The 16,762-nt window shown below is 51.4% G+C and overlaps 1 protein-coding gene, 1 non-coding gene and 1 pseudogene across 8 annotated transcripts in view; 2 read left to right on the top strand and 1 right to left on the bottom strand.

The window, feature by feature from the left end:
- Window positions 1–6,404: 6,404 nt before the first annotated feature.
- CARD19 (caspase recruitment domain family member 19) overlaps window positions 6,405–16,762 on the bottom strand; it is a 54,694-nt gene continuing 44,336 nt past the window's right edge. For 5 of the 7 annotated variants that reach the window (XM_070459456.1, XM_070459459.1, XM_070459458.1 and 2 more), the window contains 5 exons: window positions 10,178–10,320; window positions 8,564–8,717; window positions 7,268–7,327; window positions 6,951–7,022; window positions 6,405–6,665 (listed from right to left, as the gene is read on the bottom strand). In XM_070459456.1, coding sequence (XP_070315557.1) covers window positions 6,550–6,665; window positions 6,951–7,022; window positions 7,268–7,327; window positions 8,564–8,717; window positions 10,178–10,320 — 545 coding nt within the window. In that variant the 3' untranslated portion in view covers window positions 6,405–6,549. Of the gene's footprint in view, window positions 6,666–6,950; window positions 7,023–7,267; window positions 7,328–8,559; window positions 8,718–10,177; window positions 10,321–16,762 lie in introns of all 7 variants that reach the window. The other 2 variants (XM_070459460.1, XM_070459461.1) reach the window with 2 other exon arrangements.
- LOC110147789 (NHP2-like protein 1 pseudogene) lies at window positions 12,459–13,029 on the top strand (annotated as a pseudogene).
- LOC139032527 (small nucleolar RNA SNORA27) lies at window positions 13,287–13,413 on the top strand. Its single transcript, XR_011485066.1, has one exon. It is a non-coding gene; the product is annotated as a small nucleolar RNA SNORA27 (small nucleolar RNA).

Consider the following 16,762-nt stretch of genomic DNA (forward strand, 5'->3'; position numbering starts at 1 on the left):
AAGGTCCTGCTCACCATCTCCCTGAAGGCTAAGGGAGCTCTGCCTGAGCTGGGGAAGGAGGTGGACCCCTAATCATACTTGTACTTCCATTTGATCTGCTCTGCCCTTCCATTTGATGCAACGACTCAAAGCCTGTGCTCAGCACTGTGTCTGGCATACTTAGTCTAGGTACTTAGTATATGTCTACAATAGATCCCCTCCTTAAGTTCCAAGCTCTGCACATGTGTTACAGTGGCCAAGGGATAGACAAAAAAAAAAAAAAATGGGGCCCAGAGAGCCAGTCAGGGCCAAGCCCTGCTGTGCAGCTGCCCCTCTGGGGACCCCACTCTGCCATCCCAGGGGACGGCAGAGACCCTGAGAGTAAGCAAGGGGCTCAAGGAGTAAGAAGCAAGGAAACGTATGTGCCGAGTTGGGAGACTCCACAGAGGGACACACGCAGGGAAGTCAAGAGTAGGGGAGCTCTCGAGGCTGATGCTCCAGGACCCAGGACCAGGAGGGAGCCCTGTGGAAGGACAAGCCTGTGGTGCATGAGCCCCAAGGCCACGTGAGCTGGGGCTGGCCTTAAAGGACTGTAGGATGGTCAGTGCCGGGGAGGGGGAAGTCACGAAGAGCTAGGAATTGGGGCGACTGAGCTGGGAGGATTTTGTGCTTAACTTCCTTGCTGTACAATATAGAGAGATGATGACGGATGGATGACAAAAAGATTATAGATTGATGGACAGATGGATGGAAGACAGATAGATGATAGATAAATAGGTATAGATAGATGACAGATAGGGGTAGGGATAGATGAGTCATCCCCAGGTCACCCTGGAGTTCTCCTCCCCTGACTCTCCATCCCCATTGTCCACCCTTCAAGGCTCAGGCCCACTTGATCTGAGAGAAGGAAGGACAGGGTGAGGCAGGGAGCTCTGAGAAAGGTGGGCCAGGATGGGATGGGATGGGGCCAGTGGAGTGAGAAGGTGGACTTCTGCTGCAGGATAGAGTGGGAATGTTCCTTCCTTCCACACCTGCCACACCCACCTACCCACTTCCCTCCCTCTCAAGCAACTTTTCTCCCACCTGCCTTTAATGGAATTTAATTCCTCTTTTCTCACTACATTAAAGAATCCACGAGCAGAATGTTCTAACATTTTTCTTCTCTCTCTTAAGTATTTATTTTAGTGGAAACTAAGCTAACTGCTTAAGCTTCTGGGTCTGTGTGTGGCCCAGGGAAGATGCCCCATGGCAGCAGTGCCCCCCCCCCCCCCAGGCCCTGCCCTAGGCCTCAATGCCCTCTGAGGGGATATGGGGCTCCAGTCCTGCCTCCAAGTGGGATAAGAATTGAGGTGCTAGCTGCCACCGAGCCAGCGCTGAGGAAGGGCACCTGCTCCACGCTCCCAAACCCCCACACTGTCTACAAGATTGGGGCCCCAGGGCCCATCCAGCAAGGACCTGACCTGCAACTTGGTCAGGTCTGGGGTTTGCGCAGAGGTTTTGGTGTGTGGTGTGGGCACTCTGAGATAGTCCTCAGAGCGCTGACCTGGCGGGTTGAAAATAACCACCCCAGATTCCAGCAGTGTCAGCACCCCTATCCAGATCTTGTGCCTTCTCCCAGAGGGGAACCCTGCATTGTGCAAATTGCAGTTGCATTTCCGGCTCCATAGGCAACAGCCTGTTACTTCATTGGGCCTGAAGCCACATCCCTGAGAGCATCTAGGGCCCTAACTGCCTCCATCACAGGACTTCTGCTCTTCACATACACACCTCCTTCACAGACACACTCCTCCTGAACAACCCCATCACTTCCCTCCCTTCCACCCTCCTCACATCCTCCCTCACTCCCCTCCCAACACCTGGGAGCTCTTCCCCACCCAGGCAGACCGGAGATGGGACAGTCATCCCAGCACTGAGGTAGCTGAGGTACTGTGGTAGATGAGGAACTACTCTTCTTACTAGAGTTCGGGGGGTACTTTCCCAGTTGAGGTGGCATTTTACCAAAGATCTGAAGGTTAAGTAGGTGGGGGGAGTGGTTAGTAGTCTTCCAGATGAGGGAATAGCATGTGCAAAGGTGGGGGTATGGATCATGAGCAGTTCCAGTTGTTGAGCTATGGAGGTAGGGACAGGGGACAGAAGGTAAGGGCCTGTCCCAGGGGGCCAGCAAGTAAGACTGTGGCCCTTGGCCTCTTTCACACCTTGATGGACTTAATTCATTCCAGGTCATGGTTACTGACTGAGCAGGTAGTTGGCAGGGGGGCCTCATGGGGAGAGTGCTGTGCCTAGACATGGATGCTCCATGGTTCCACCTCCCCCAGTCCCAGCCTACGAGTGTGGTCATAGTATGGCAGCCACAAGCCAGGGGCAAGCAGATGGGAGAGGGGCCTGGCTGGTGTCTGTGCTGTTGCCACAGACTTTGGTTGTGGGCACCAGGTCCAGGCACAGTTGGAGAAGGGGCCATTGAGGCTGGGATCCACAGAGGGGGTTCAAGAACAGCGTGAACTCAGGGGGCTGTTTTGGACCACCAGGGCGAGGCCTTGGGTGGGTCATTGCTGAAAGGAGAAAGTCAGCATTCGCAAGATGTGGCCCAGTTCGAGCTAAGGGAATCGGTGCCCTGGACTACCGCAGCTCACCAGCTCACCTGAGGCCCGGGAGCGGCACCGCCTGCCCCTCATTCCGGGGATGGAGCCCTGCCACAGGGCCTCACGGGTGAGTACTTAAGTACCAGGACCTTCTCTGCCACAGGGCCTCACAGCTAAGTGCCAGGACCTTCCCTGCCACAGGGCCTCACAGGTAAGTACTGAAGTGCCAGGACCTTCCCTGCCACAGGGCCTCATGGGTAAGTACTTAAGTACCAGGACCTTCCCTGCCACAGGGCCTCACAGCTAAGTGCCAGGACCTTCCCTGCCACAGGGCCTCACGGGTAAGTACTTAAGTACCAGGACCTTCCCTGCCACAGGGCCTCACGGCTAAGTGCCAGGACCTTCCCTGCCACAGGGCCTCACAGGTAAGTACTTAAGTACCAGGACCTTCCCTGCCACAGGGCCTCACGGGTAAGTACTTAAGTACCTGGACCTTCTCTGCCACAGGGCCTCACGGCTAAGTGCCAGGACCTTCCCTGCCACAGGGCCTCACGGGTAAGTACTGAAGTGCCAGGACCTTCCCTGCCACAGGGCCTCATGGGTAAGTACTTAAGTACCAGGACCTTCCCTGCCACAGGGCCTCACAGCTAAGTGCCAGGACCTTCCCTGCCACAGGGCCTCACGGGTAAGTACTGAAGTGCCAGGACCTTCCCTGCCACAGGGCCTCACGGGTAAGTACTGAAGTGCCAGGACCTTCCCTGCCACAGGGCCTCACGGGTAAGTACTTAAGTACCAGGACCTTCCCTGCCACAGGGCCTCACAGCTAAGTGCCAGGACCTTCCCTGCCACAGGGCCTCACGGGTAAGTACTTAAGTACCAGGACCTTCCCTGCCACAGGGCCTCACGGGTAAGTACTTAAGTACCAGGACCTTCTCTGCCACAGGGCCTCACGGCTAAGTGCCAGGACCTTCTCTGCCACAGGGCCTCACGGGTAAGTACTTAAGTACCAGGACCTTCCCTGCCACAGGGCCTCACGGGTAAGTACTTAAGTACCAGGACCTTCTCTGCCACAGGGCCTCACAGCTAAGTACCTGGACCTTCCCTGCCACAGGGCCTCACGGGTAAGTACTTAAGTACCAGGACCTTCTCTGCCACAGGGCCTCACAGCTAAGTACCTGGACCTTCCCTGCCACAGGGCCTCACGGGTAAGTACTTAAGTACCAGGACCTTCTCTGCCACAGGGCCTCATGGGTAAGTACTTAAGTACCAGGACCTTCCCTGCCACAGGGCCTCACGGCTAAGTGCCAGGACCTTCCCTGCCACAGGGCCTCACGGGTAAGTACTTAAGTACCAGGACCTTCCCTGCCACAGCCTGTTTCTGGGATGTGCCCTCAAAGGTGTTTCTACTTAATAGTTCAGGACTGCTAATCACAAAGGATATATATCAGGGGGGTATATAAGTAACATTTATTTCGGGAGACTGGAAGACTGAGATCAAGGCACTGGCTATCTGGTGTCTGTTTTGCCTGCACCCCACACACAGTGGCCGCATTGACGTTTACCCGGATGTCTCGATCACTTACAGTCAGGCATCTGGCACCTTCACCCAGCGGTGCCCTTTACCCAGTTCTATCTGTCACTTTTACTGGGCACGTGCCACTTTTACCCAAGCACGTCTGTCAGAGAGCAGGACTATCCAGCTCAGGATATCCATGCTCAAGGAGGGGTCCTGTCTCTTTGAATAGATGGGTCAACTAAGGCTCAGAATCTAGAACCACACCCCCAAGACCGGCAGGGCAGAGATGGAAGAGCTAGCGGTAAGCCGTGCTGTCTGGGGCTTCAGGGCGGGCGGGAGGGCTCCTCTGACTGGCTCTCCCAGGCCCTGGCCCTCACTTTAATGACTGGGCATACAAATGAGTGAATGAACCCACAGGCTGACTGAACGAGGGCCAGAGACCACATCGTGATGCTAATTCCTCTGCTTCCCGTCTTGCTTCCCTCCCACACGCTGTGAGAGACTGAGGGACGCGGGCGTGGAACTCCTCCTGAGGGCCTGCCCAGCGGCAGCATCATTCCTGGCGTCAGCCTGCTGTACCTCTGGAAACCCCCGGTGGGAAATGCAAGCACATGATGATTCTTGGGTTGACATACTTCTGTTTCCCCAGAAAGAGGCTGGAGGGGAAGGAGATGACAGAGGGAGGCAACGGGGAGAGGAACCCATCAGGGGCCTAGCCTTGTGCATGCGCACGTGTGTCTCTGTGCACTGTGCACACCTCTCACGTCTGTGTGCACGTGCGCACGTGGCGAGGGCACTCGGGTGCCGTGTGGTCCTGGGCGCTGAGCTTCAGCTCCCTCACTGGTCATGAGGGTACCCGCAGCGGACAGGGGCCATGCGGTGGGGACTGCCAGGGCCAAGGGCAGAGCACCAAACCCTCTTGGATGTGTACACTCACCCTTCTGTGTCTACAGGGACATTTCCACGACAACATCCTGAGCCTGAGGCCAGGAGGTGAGACAGATGGGTGCAAGCTCCCTGGCTGAGGAGACAGGCCCATCTCCCCAAGGCAATTACAGGGCTCGGCTCTGAGAACAAGGGGCTGTGTGTGGCCAACAAGCAGCTCCCCCAGGCTGTTAGGGGAGGGTGTGAGGAGCCAGGGCCCAAGACTTCGGATGGCACAATTACACTTTTCATCTTTAACAGTCCTAGAGGGCTCTGTGGACTCTTTCTCTGTCTCAGCCTCCTCTCCACCTGGGATCAGGGATAAGATTTTGTGTTCATTTCTAGGCTCCGACCATATATGTGTCCCTGACCCCCAAAGCCAAGGTCACCGCTTCCCCAGGAGGGAGGGGCTCCATCTCCCGGACAGTGGGGTCTGAGGAGCCTCACAGGGCCCAGGAACTGGGTGTTGGCTCTGGTGACTAGACAGAGACAAGAGGGCTGATGGGGGGTATCTCCCTGAGACATATCATAGGGAGGGAATGAAGATGGTGGTCGAGCCCCTCACATGCCGGGTCCTCCTTTCTTGGCTCAGTGACCTCCCCTTTCAGTCTCAGCTTCTTCATCAGGAAAGCAAGGGCAGCAGCCCCCACCTTCTGGGGCTGTGGGAGGAGTCAAAGGAACACATGGAAGCACTAGAGCATCACAAGGCATTTGGCTGGTGCCCCTCCATGGCCCTCCCCTAACGGCCTGGGGTTTGGCCACACGCAGGCCCCTTGTTCTGAGCCAAGCCCTGTAATTGCCTTGGGGATAAAGGCCTGTCCCCTCAGCCAGGGAGCCTGCACCCATCTGTCTCACCTCCTGGCCTCAGGCTCAGGATCTTGTCATAGAAATGTCCCTGTGGACACGGAAGGGTGAGTGTACACATCCAAGAGGGTTTGGTGCTCTGCCTTTGGCCCTGGTGGCCCTGTGAGCCGAGGAAGGGTAACAGAGCAGTCCAGAGGGCCTGCCTGTCCATCCTCCAGACCTGGGGCTGAGGACTGGGACAGAGCAGAGATGGGCAGGGGCGGGTATGGGAACCAACAGTGCTCCAGGTAGGAGATGGCAAGAAGGGTTCAAGGTAGGGAGTTCTTCAGAGCAGCAGTGGAAGAAGGCCACAGAAGGAGGGAACAGGACACGTGCAGGGCTGTATCTGGAAGTGTGCACTGGGGACGGCCGGGGACACCTGGGGTGGGTAGTCCACGTGCAGGGGTGAGACCCAGCCCCGAGGAGTCCGGGAAGGCGGCCTCAGCAGGACCTGGGTCTTGGGTTGGACTCAGGAAGTGAAGAACCCACAAGATCAACCCTAGCTAGAGACGCTGTCATTTCTTGAATTGGAATCATCTAGAAAACACTCCTGGGAGAAGGGATGAGACTCAAACATTTAATATTGTTGAACACCTCTGTACAATGAAAGTAAAGTGCTTATTACAGAAATTATAAATAGCAAGAAATAAACACTTAGGAATGAAGCAAGCCCCTGGAGAGCAAACACGCAGGTGGGCCGGGCTGAGGTCAGAGGCCCCCCAAGTCATCTGTGAGAAAGGCCAGCAGGAAGCGGCTGACGTGCCTGTCAATGATGACAGGGGAGAAGCCCAGGACACGCCGGGCCCCTGGCAGCACCTTGGGGTCTGGAAGACAAGGGGGTCTCAGAACTCCTCAAGAAGGTACCTTCTCTCATCCTCGCAGCATCACCAGCCCACACCTGAGTGATGTGGGGTTCCCATGCCAAGAGGGTCTGCCTGGCGCTACTCCCACCCAGGACCTGGACAAGGTCAGCAAGGCAGGAAAGCGACGGCAGGCATGCCACACTGCGTCACAAGGAGGGGCCTCAGGTGTGGGCCTCCGTCCATCTGGCAGGGCTCAGCCCCAGGATGTGGAGAGGGCTGGCTGAGGCCTGGCCAGGCAGCACCCACCTGGAGGACAGCAGTAGATGAGGAGCGCCAGGCCTGCGGCCAGGCCGAGGCAGGTCAGGAAGGCCACAGGTCCTGGGGAGAAACGCAGGTGAGCAGCTTCGCGAGCCCTGAAGGGTGGGGAGGGGTCCAGAGGCCTCGAGGACAGGCTCACACCCTGTGCTGGGGTCAGCCAGGCAGGGATGCCCCTAGTGAGCACCCTGATGGGGTCTGTCCAATGGGCAGCCAGGAACGGAACCCAACTTGGAATGAGAAGCCCCCGAGACAGAGGTGGAGCCCTGGGTCAGGGGACAGAGAAAAGGGATGTGGGAGGCGGTTACCCCTGTCACTGAGCTCACGGCTTGCGGTGCCCGAGTCTAGCTCTGTGCAATCTGAGTTCTCTGGAAACAAAATCACAGGGCGTGGTTAGTCATGGGGGGCTGGAGAGTAAGGTGGTCACCTGCCATCGAGAAACCAAGAAGGCCGCCAAAGCCCTCCCCGAAGACCACCCAGGCCGCTTGGGTTGTGCAGGTGCCGAGCCCTCCAGGCTGTGTCTGGGGCCAGGGAGGGGGGCCAGGGAGGGGGGCTGGGGAGGAGGGGGGGGCAGTCAGCACCAGGGAAGGACCCCTGCACAGTTTGGGGCTCTTCTCCTTTTGTCCACTTATGGGAACTTGAGGACCATGGGATGGGGATTTCACTGTTCCCTGGCAACCACAAGGCACCCAACAGTGCAAACACCTGCCTGTGCAAAGTCTGATGATGCTGAGTTGAGGGCAGGGCGCTCTTTCTCTTTCCCCAGACCTCTCTGGGGGTCCCCAATCAACCAGCTCCTTGATAACCCTGAGGGCACCCTGGAAGGTCCCTGACTCCAGGCAGGGCTGTGTGGTCCTGACAGCTGGGGTGATAGGACCGTTCCATGCCGCAGCTTAGGGCCCAGTCCTGCCTGCCTGTCCTTGGGGTCCCCGGTCCAGCTGAGTGGCCTGAGGGGAGCCACCTCTCCCCTCACGGCCTCCAGCCTTTCATGAGAGGATTGAGGGACAGTAGCCACTCACCCTGGGGACCTGGGTGCAGAGGCTTCAAGACTGAGCTGCCATCCGTACCCGTGGCTTCCCTGTACCCATACTGGCAGCTCAGAGGATCCCTCTCAAGCTTCCTGGGCCATGGGCTGGCACTTCTAAACCCAAATACCTTGTCCGTGACCAGCCATATGTGCCAGAGACTGTTGTACAGAAACACCCACGCCCTGACGATCTACCTGGGTGAAAGCAGATACAACCTCTGTCCTGGGAGGCAGTTCACTCAAGGCTGGTGTAGCCTACAGCTGTGAGCTAATTCTGATCAGAAGGGTAAGGATTCCCAGGTTCATTCAATTATAGAGGAACGGGGAGGACTACACGCACCAGATACTTTTGTGTAAGAAATAGCAGAAGCAAAAGGGAGACAGAGAGATGGAGACGGACACACACAGCAACATGGAGAGACAGAGACAGGGAGCTTGGAGACAGAGAGATCTGTGTTGCCTGAAAACACTCTCTCTACGCTCTCTGAGGGTCACACAAGACACAACCAGAGGGTTGTCTCTGGCGAAGGGCTGAGCAAGGAGATGCCAAGGCCAGGCGGCTGGGACACGCACTTACGCAGGGCGTGCCGGCTAGGCAAACAGCTGTGCAGAGGCTGGGCGTGGATGTACAGGGCCCGGTAGAACTCCTGGCAATCCCGCTCACCGCTCCGCTGCAGATGGCCCAAGAGGTCACAGAGACGCACTCGCAGAGACACCTTGGGGTTCCGGAACTGGAGGAGGAAGGGGCACAAGACGAGATCAGGCTGGAGGACTCTGGACTCAGCCCCAGCCCCAACCTTCTCAATGGCTGTGATTCCACCTTGGTGGCTGGAACACCCATGGGGAGGTAGCAATTGCTACCAAAGGCTCAACCACTCCCACGCAGTGCCCAAGACTGTGCTACACGTCACTAATCCTTGCACTCCCATTGGAGGCCTAGACAGGTCACCAAGAAAGATGGTGGTGACATTATGCCACCATAATGTCCATAAGTGTGGAAACTTAGCAGCTTGCTAACTTGGTTTTCCCACGTGTGAAAAAGGAAATAATAAACACACACAGTATGATCATTATAGGAAACCTTCAAGGTAATGGCATAAATGATAACTTCTAGTAGTTCATAGTCTATAGGAATGTGATTCAAGTTTTACAAAATATATCAAGGGTTAAGCAGAAAAAAGAGGTGGCTTTTTCGATGTGGCTGACTGAAACATACGTGGCTGTAAAGTCAGTGGACAGGGTACTTGCACTGACCCCCAGAACGTGGAGGGATGGCGGGTGCTGCCACCTGGTGGTGATGGGCCACTCTACAAGGAACTAGCGTTGAACCACAAGTACAGAAACTGCAAAGCAAAGGCAAGTGTGCAGCCGAAACCATGGGTATCTCCAAGGAAAGGAACCGTGCGGGTGTGTGTGTGCAGGAGTTTCCTTTTTCTCATGTAAACACCTGAAGCTTTTCAAATTTTTTAAAAATAATGAATGCATATTAGACTTTTAATTACAAGACAGAAATTTGAGCCCCTACTTTTTAACTTACTGCACTACTTTTATAACTCAACAAGCATCTGAGCCAGTAGCGGGGTGCAGGGTGGATTCTAGCTCTGTTGAGGATCAATATCGTCTGTCCCCTGGAGAGGCCTCAACCCTCCAGAGAGCCCTGCACAGGTGCCTCAAGAGGAGAAGGGCTCGCTCTGTCACCCAGCTGGAGGCAGGTCATGTGCCCCAGGGCCCCAGTCTCTGGCACCAACCCCCAGTGCCACAAGGGCACCAGAGACATGGGTGGGGTGCACAAGGGGCACCCACCCTCATCCAGTGTCCCCGAACAGGACGGGCCAGATCACACCCAAAGTGATTGCCCATTTTGAACTTTTGGAAGATGCTGAGTGAAGAGTTCTGCAGCACTCAGTAGAGTGAATCTGGTATCCCTGCTCCCCTCCCACCCTGGTACTCCCCTGTTCCCCCTCCCAGGTCTGTCTCATGTTGTCACACATACCCTGTGATCCTCCAGCATTTCTGAAAGGGGCTAGAAGTTCTGATGACATCTAAAGAGACTAAAGCTCAAAGAGCTGATGTTCTAGGCCCAAGGTCACCCCAAGGAGATAGGTTTTCACCTCCAAGCTGTCCTGCCCCACCCCCCCTCCCCCAGCCCAGAGAGGAAGGAATGGGAGAGCAGCCTCAGGTTCCTTGGCACCTTTTCTGCGTCCTTGTTGCTGAGGATCTGGGGATAGTAGCGGTTTAGCTGGAGGATAATCCTGTCCACCTGCTGCTCGCTCAGGCGTCCGAGGCCGGTGAGGAAAGGAGTGTCCTGGACTAGGCGATCACAGTAGGTTTGCTCTGAAACAGAAGCAGAGAACACAGAAGGACATGAGCCAGCACAGCCCAAGGCGGGGGTGTAGAGTCCCACACACCGTGACACAGCCATGGCAGGAGCTCCACAGGAGGGCCCCGTGCCCACCAAGAGGTGTGCCAGCTGTAAGCATCTGGACAAGTGCTGACATCCCGACTCATGCACAGCCCAGGATTCCCCCAAGTCATGCCAATCCCCCTGCAAAACAGTGGGGTGGGGGGGGGGTGCAGTGATAAAGGTACAGAGTGCTCAAAAGCAGACCAGAGCCTCTGGCTCCTCCTCTCTTCTATGCCTGAGAGCTTATCACAAAAAAACTCAGAAGGGTGAAGAGTTTGCTGTCTGTGGAGTCCCCCAGTGCTCTCTGGAAATAGCCAGGCCTGAGGAAGGACACAGCAGCACAGAGAAGGCCCAACTCCAAAGCTCCTACAGCCACTGTTGTCATGGGGACAGGAGACAGACAGGCAGACAGGAGCTCAGGGCTTAGAGTGGCCTGGCCACTTTGAGCCAGCACGGCCGCCAGACACAGTATCTGCAAGGCCTTGGGAAGCTGCCACAAACAGCAGACCAACATGCCTGCTACCCAGGAGGCTGGGAAATGCTTTTCCTTTTGTTTTTTTCTTTCAGAATCATCATTCAACCATCACTGTTACACTATCTTTCCCATTAAGAATGTCCCTTAGAATGACAGGCCTTTAAAGGCAGGGAGTGGATGGGGAGAAGTTGGTGGGCAGATGGCAAAGAATCTCTGAGGAAAGGTCCCAAGTCCCTGCAGCCCTAGCTACCTGAACAAGTGCACCACCTTACCTATGTGAGCTTGTCCTGTTTCCTGGTAGACCCAGGGGATGGGGGGTTGGTGCGTGGGCAGGCAGAACTGTATAGGAGGTGTTTCTGTATGTGACTGAAGTTAAGCTGGCATCAATTCAAATTAGATAGCTGTAACTTTACCATATTAAACATAACGCCCACGGTAACCACAAAGAAAATGTCCACTGAATATACACAAAAGAACATCAAAGTGTGTTACTACAGAAAATCAACACAAAAGGAAGTAATGGAAGAAATGAAGGACAAAAAAGCTATAAGACATAAAGAAAAACAAACAGCAAACAGGTAGAAACAAGTTGTCCCTTATCAGTAATTAAATGTAAATCAATTAAACTCTCTAATCAAAAGACACAGATTGACAGAATAGATTTGTGATACTGTGATTTACAGTAGGAAATATATATTCACTCAGTCATGTCCGACTCTTTGCAACCCCATGGACTATGCAGTCCATGGAATTTTCTAGGCCAGGATACTGGAGTGGGTAGCCTTTCCCTTCTCCAGGGGATCTTCCCAACCCAGGGATCGAACCCAGGTCTCCCGCATTACAGGCAGATTCTTTACCCGCTGAGCCACCAGGGAAGCTCATGCCTACCTAAGGAAGCCTCCATAACCTTCCCCCCTACCAAAGTGGGGTTTGGAGCACCTCCCAATTCCTAAACGCATGGAGGTGCCTGGGAGGAGCATGGAAGCTCCATGCCACTTCTCACATGTTTTGCCCTATGCATTTCTTCCACCTGGATGTTCACTTGTATCCTTGAAATATCCTGTGTAACAAACTGTGAACAGTAAGTGTTTTCCTGAGTTCTGTGAACTGCTCTAGCAAATGACAGTCAGGGGAACTCTGATTTATAGCCGTCAGCAGCCTGGACTGGTGACTGGCATTTCAAGTGGGGGCAATCTTGTGGGACTGAGCCTAAAGTGAATCTGTGGGATCTGACACTCTCCAGACAGATGGTGTAAGAACTGAGTTAAATCTATAGGACCCCCAGTTGGTGTCCACCAGAGAACTGGAAAACTGCTTGACAGAGGATAACCCCACACACATTTTGTAACCAAAAGTGTCAGAAATAAAAGCATTGAGAAATATGTATCGAAAAAAGAAACCAAGAAGGCAAAGCGGTTGTCTGAGGAGACCTTACAAATAGCTGAGGAAAGAAGAGAAGTGAAATGCAAGGGGAAAAGGAAAAGATGTACCCAACTGAAAGCAGGGTCCGGAGAACAGCAAGGAGAGATAAGAACACCTTCTTAAACGAACAGTGCAAAGTAATAGAGGAAAACAAATAGAATGGGAAGGAGGGACAGTACCACTGAACCGCAGCTATGACCGAGGCTGACGTCAATCCGAAGGCCTACCCTCTTGCCGATGCCCACCCCACCAAGAAACTATTGGACCTCGTTCAGCAGTCATGTAACTACAAGCAGCTTCGAAAAGGAGCCAATGAGGCCACCGAAACCCTCAACAGAGGCATCTCTGAGTTCGTGATGGCTGCAGATGCAGAGCCCTTGGAGATCATCCTGCACCTCCCGCTGCTGTGTGAGGACAAGAACGTGCCCTACGTGTTCGTGCGCTCCAAGCAGGCTCTGGGGCGAGCCTGTGGGGTCGCCAGGCCTGTCATCGCCTGCTCCGTCACCATCAAAGAGGGCTCACAACTGAAGCAGCAGATCCAGTCCATCCAGCAGTCCATCGAAAGGCTCTTAGTCTAAACCAGTGGCCTTGGCCACACTCCTAGCTGACTCCTCCTACCCCTACCCCTACCCCCACCCCGAGTTATGTATCATATTGTCTGTTAGCATGTAGTGTTTCCAGCTACCTTCTATTGTTATAAAATATTTTAATGCTCAAAAAAAAAAAAAAAGAACAAATAGAATGGGAAGACTAGAGATTTCTTCAAGAAAACTGGAGATATCAAGGGAGCATTTCATGCAAAGATGGACACGATAAGGGACAGGAACGGTATAAGGACCTAACAGAAACAGAAGAGATTAAGAAGAAGTGGCAAGAATACACAGAAGAACTATACAAAAAAGGTTTTAATGACCCAGATAATCAGGATGGTATGGTCACTCATCTAGAGCCAGACATTCTGGAGTGTGAAGTCAAGTGGGCCTTAAGAAGCATTACTACACACCCCCTTTCACTTTGCCAACTGGACTTATGTCTTTATTGGTTATTCAAGTGGGGCAAAGGAAATAACCTTTTAATACTCAGGCAAACTGGGTGTCTGTCTTGTAACCTGTCAGAGGAAACAGTGTAAAAAAAAATAAATAAAAAGAAGCATTACTACAAACAAAGCTAGTGGAGGTGACAGAAGTCAGCTGAGTTATTTCAAATCCTAAAGGATTTTAAAGTGCTACATTCAATATGTCAGCAAATTTGGAAAACTCAGCAGTGACCATAGAACTGGAAAAGGTCAGTTTTCAATTCAGTCCAAAAGAAGAGCAAGGCCAAAGAACATGTAATCTACTGTACTACTGCGCTCATTTCACATGCTAGCACGGTAATGCTCAAAATCCTTGAAGCTAGGCTTCAGCAGTATGTGAACGGAGAACTTCCAGATGTACAAGCTGGGTTTAGAAAAAAGCAGAGGAATCAGAGATCAAATTGTCAACATTCACTGGCTCACAAGAGAAAGGAAGGGAATTCCAGAAAAATATCTACTTCTGCTTCATCGACTATGCCAAAACCTTTGACTGTGTGGATCACAACACACTGTGGAAAATTCGTAAAAGAAATGGGAATATCAGACCACTTTATCTGTCTCCTGAGAAACCTGTATGTGGGTTAAAAAGCAACAATTAAAACAGGACATGGAACAACTGACTGATTCACAACTGGGAAAGGAGTGCGACAAGGCTGTATATTGTCACACTTATTTAACTTAAAAACTTATTTACCTTAAATGCAGAGTACATCATGTAAAATGCTGGGCTGGATGAACCACAAGCTGGAATCAGAATGGTTGGAGGAATATCAACAACCTCAGATATGAAGATAATACCACACTAGTGGCAGACAGTGAAGAGGAACTAAAGAGCCTCTTGATGAGGGTGAAAGAGGAGAGTGAAAAAGCTGGCTTGAAACTCAACATTCAAAAAACTAAGATCATGGCATCCTGGTCCATCACTTCACAGCAAACAGAAGGGGAAAAAGTGGAAGCAGTGACAGATTTAATTTTCTTGGGCTCTAAAATCACCGTGGATGGTGACTGCAGCCATGAAATTTAAAAATGCTTGCTCCCTGGAAGAAAAGCTATGAGAAACCTAAAAAAGCAGAGACATCATTTGCCAACAAAGGTCCACCTAGTCAAAGCTATGGTTTTCCCAGGAGTCACATATGGATGTGAGAATTGGACCATAAAGAAGGCTGAGTGTTGATATTATGCTTTCGAATTTGGTGCTGGAGAAGACTCTTGAGAATTCCTTGGACTGCAAGGAGATCAAACCAGTCAATCCTAAAGGAAATAAACCCTGAAAGTTCATTGGAAGGACTGATGCTGAAGCTTCAATACTTTGCCCACCTGACGCAAAGAGCTGATCCTTGGAAAAGGTACTGATGCTGGGAAAGATTGAAGGCAAAGGAGAAGGGGCTGGCAGAGGATGAGATGGTTAGATAGCATCATTGACTCAATGCACATGAATTTGAGCAAACTCTGGGAGAGAATGAAGGACAGGGGAGCTTGGCATGCTACAGTCCATGAGGTCGAAAAGAGTTGGACATGACTTAGCAACTAAACAACAACATCATATTGAGAAAGCCTGCATGCAGCCATGAAGACCCAGTGCAGCCAACAACAACAAAACCAGTGCCCTCCTTAAAGCAGCCTGTATAAATGTTGACTCTTTCTGGCCAGGCTTGTTTGCAAAGGCTTTGGCCAGTGTCAATATCGGGAGCCTCATCTGCCACATGGGGGACTGGTGGATCTGCTCCAAGCAGCTGACGCTGCACCAGCAGTAGGTCCAATCCTCTTCACCACTGCTGCCCTAGCTGAGGAGAAGAAAGCAGAGGCAAAGAAATAAGAATCTAATGATGACATGGGCTTTGGTCTTTTTGACTAAACCTCTTCAGTAACACATTCAACACATTCAACAAAAAGCTGAACTCTTAAAAAAGGAATAAAACACTTAGAAATAAATTTAACCAAGGAGATGGAAGACTTGTACACTGATCTACAAAACACTACTCAAAGAAATGCTAAAAGATACAAATAAATTGAGAGACATTCCATGTCCATCGGTTGGAAGACTTAATATTGTGATGACAATATTACCCAAAGTGATCCAGGAATTCAATGTAACCCCTATCCAAACTGCAATAAATCTTTTTTTGTTTTTTTTTTTTTTCATCTTAAAATTCATATGGGATCTCAAGGGACTTGTACAGCCAAAACAATCCTGAAAAAAGAACAAAGTGGATGATTCACACTTCCTCATTTCAAAATTTACTACAAAGTTACAGGAATCAAAACTGTGGTACTGACATATAGACCAATGTAATAGACTAGAAAGTCCAGAAATTAACCCTATTTTGAGTTAAAAAAAAAAAAAGAGTGAAAAGACAATCCATAGAATGGGAGAAAATATTTGCAAAGCATATATCTGATTGGGGATTAACATATATAGAAAGACAGAGAATATAAAAAGAACCCCTACAACTCAACAACAACAAAAAATTCTACAAAATAACCAATACAATGATGAGCAAAATACTTGAACAGGTATTTCTCCAAAGGCGGACAAATGACTGCTAAGTACATGAAAAGATGCTCAACATCACCAGTCATTAGCGAAAAGCAAGTCAAAATACAATGAGATACCATTTCATACTTATTACTGCTACTGCTTAGTCACTTCAGTGGTGTCCAACTCTGTGCGACCCCATAGACGGCAGCCCACCAGGCTCCCCCGTCCCTGGGATTCTCCAGGCAAGAATACTGGAGTGGGTTGCCATTTCCTTCTCCAATGCATGAAAGTGAAGTCAGTCAGTCGTGTCCGACTCTTAGCGACCCCATGGACTGCAGCCTACCAGGCTCCTCCGTCCATGGGATTTTCCAGGCAAGAGTACTGCAGTGGGGTGCCATTGCCTTCTCCGGCATACTCATTAGGGTAAAATAAATATATGGAGAGGGAACATGAATATGAGGATGAGGAGAAACTGGAACTCTCATGCACTCCTGGTGGGCAGGTAAAATGGTGCAGCTACTATGGAAAACAGTATGACTGTTCCTCAAATAGTTAATCAAATACATCCGCAATTCCATTCCTGGGTATACACTCAAAAGAATTCAAAGCAGAGACTCAAACAGATATGTGCACGTCAAGTTCAGAGTAGCATTTATTCACAAAGCCAAAAGGTAAAAACATCCCGTGTCCACAGACAGATGAACAGATAGAAAAATTTGATATACATACAACGGAATACTATACAACCATAAGAAAGAACAGAATTCTAATACATGGGTTCAAAAACATGGTTGAACCATAAAAACAACATGCTAAGTGAAATAAATTAGACATAAAAGGACAAATGAAGTGAAGTGTTATGTTAGTTGCTCAGTTGTGTCTGACTCTTTGCGACCCCATGAACTGTAACCCACAAGGCTC

The sequence above is a fragment of the Odocoileus virginianus genome, chromosome 31 (genome assembly GCF_023699985.2).
Source record: "Odocoileus virginianus isolate 20LAN1187 ecotype Illinois chromosome 31, Ovbor_1.2, whole genome shotgun sequence".
Classification (NCBI taxonomy): Eukaryota; Metazoa; Chordata; class Mammalia; order Artiodactyla; family Cervidae; genus Odocoileus; species Odocoileus virginianus.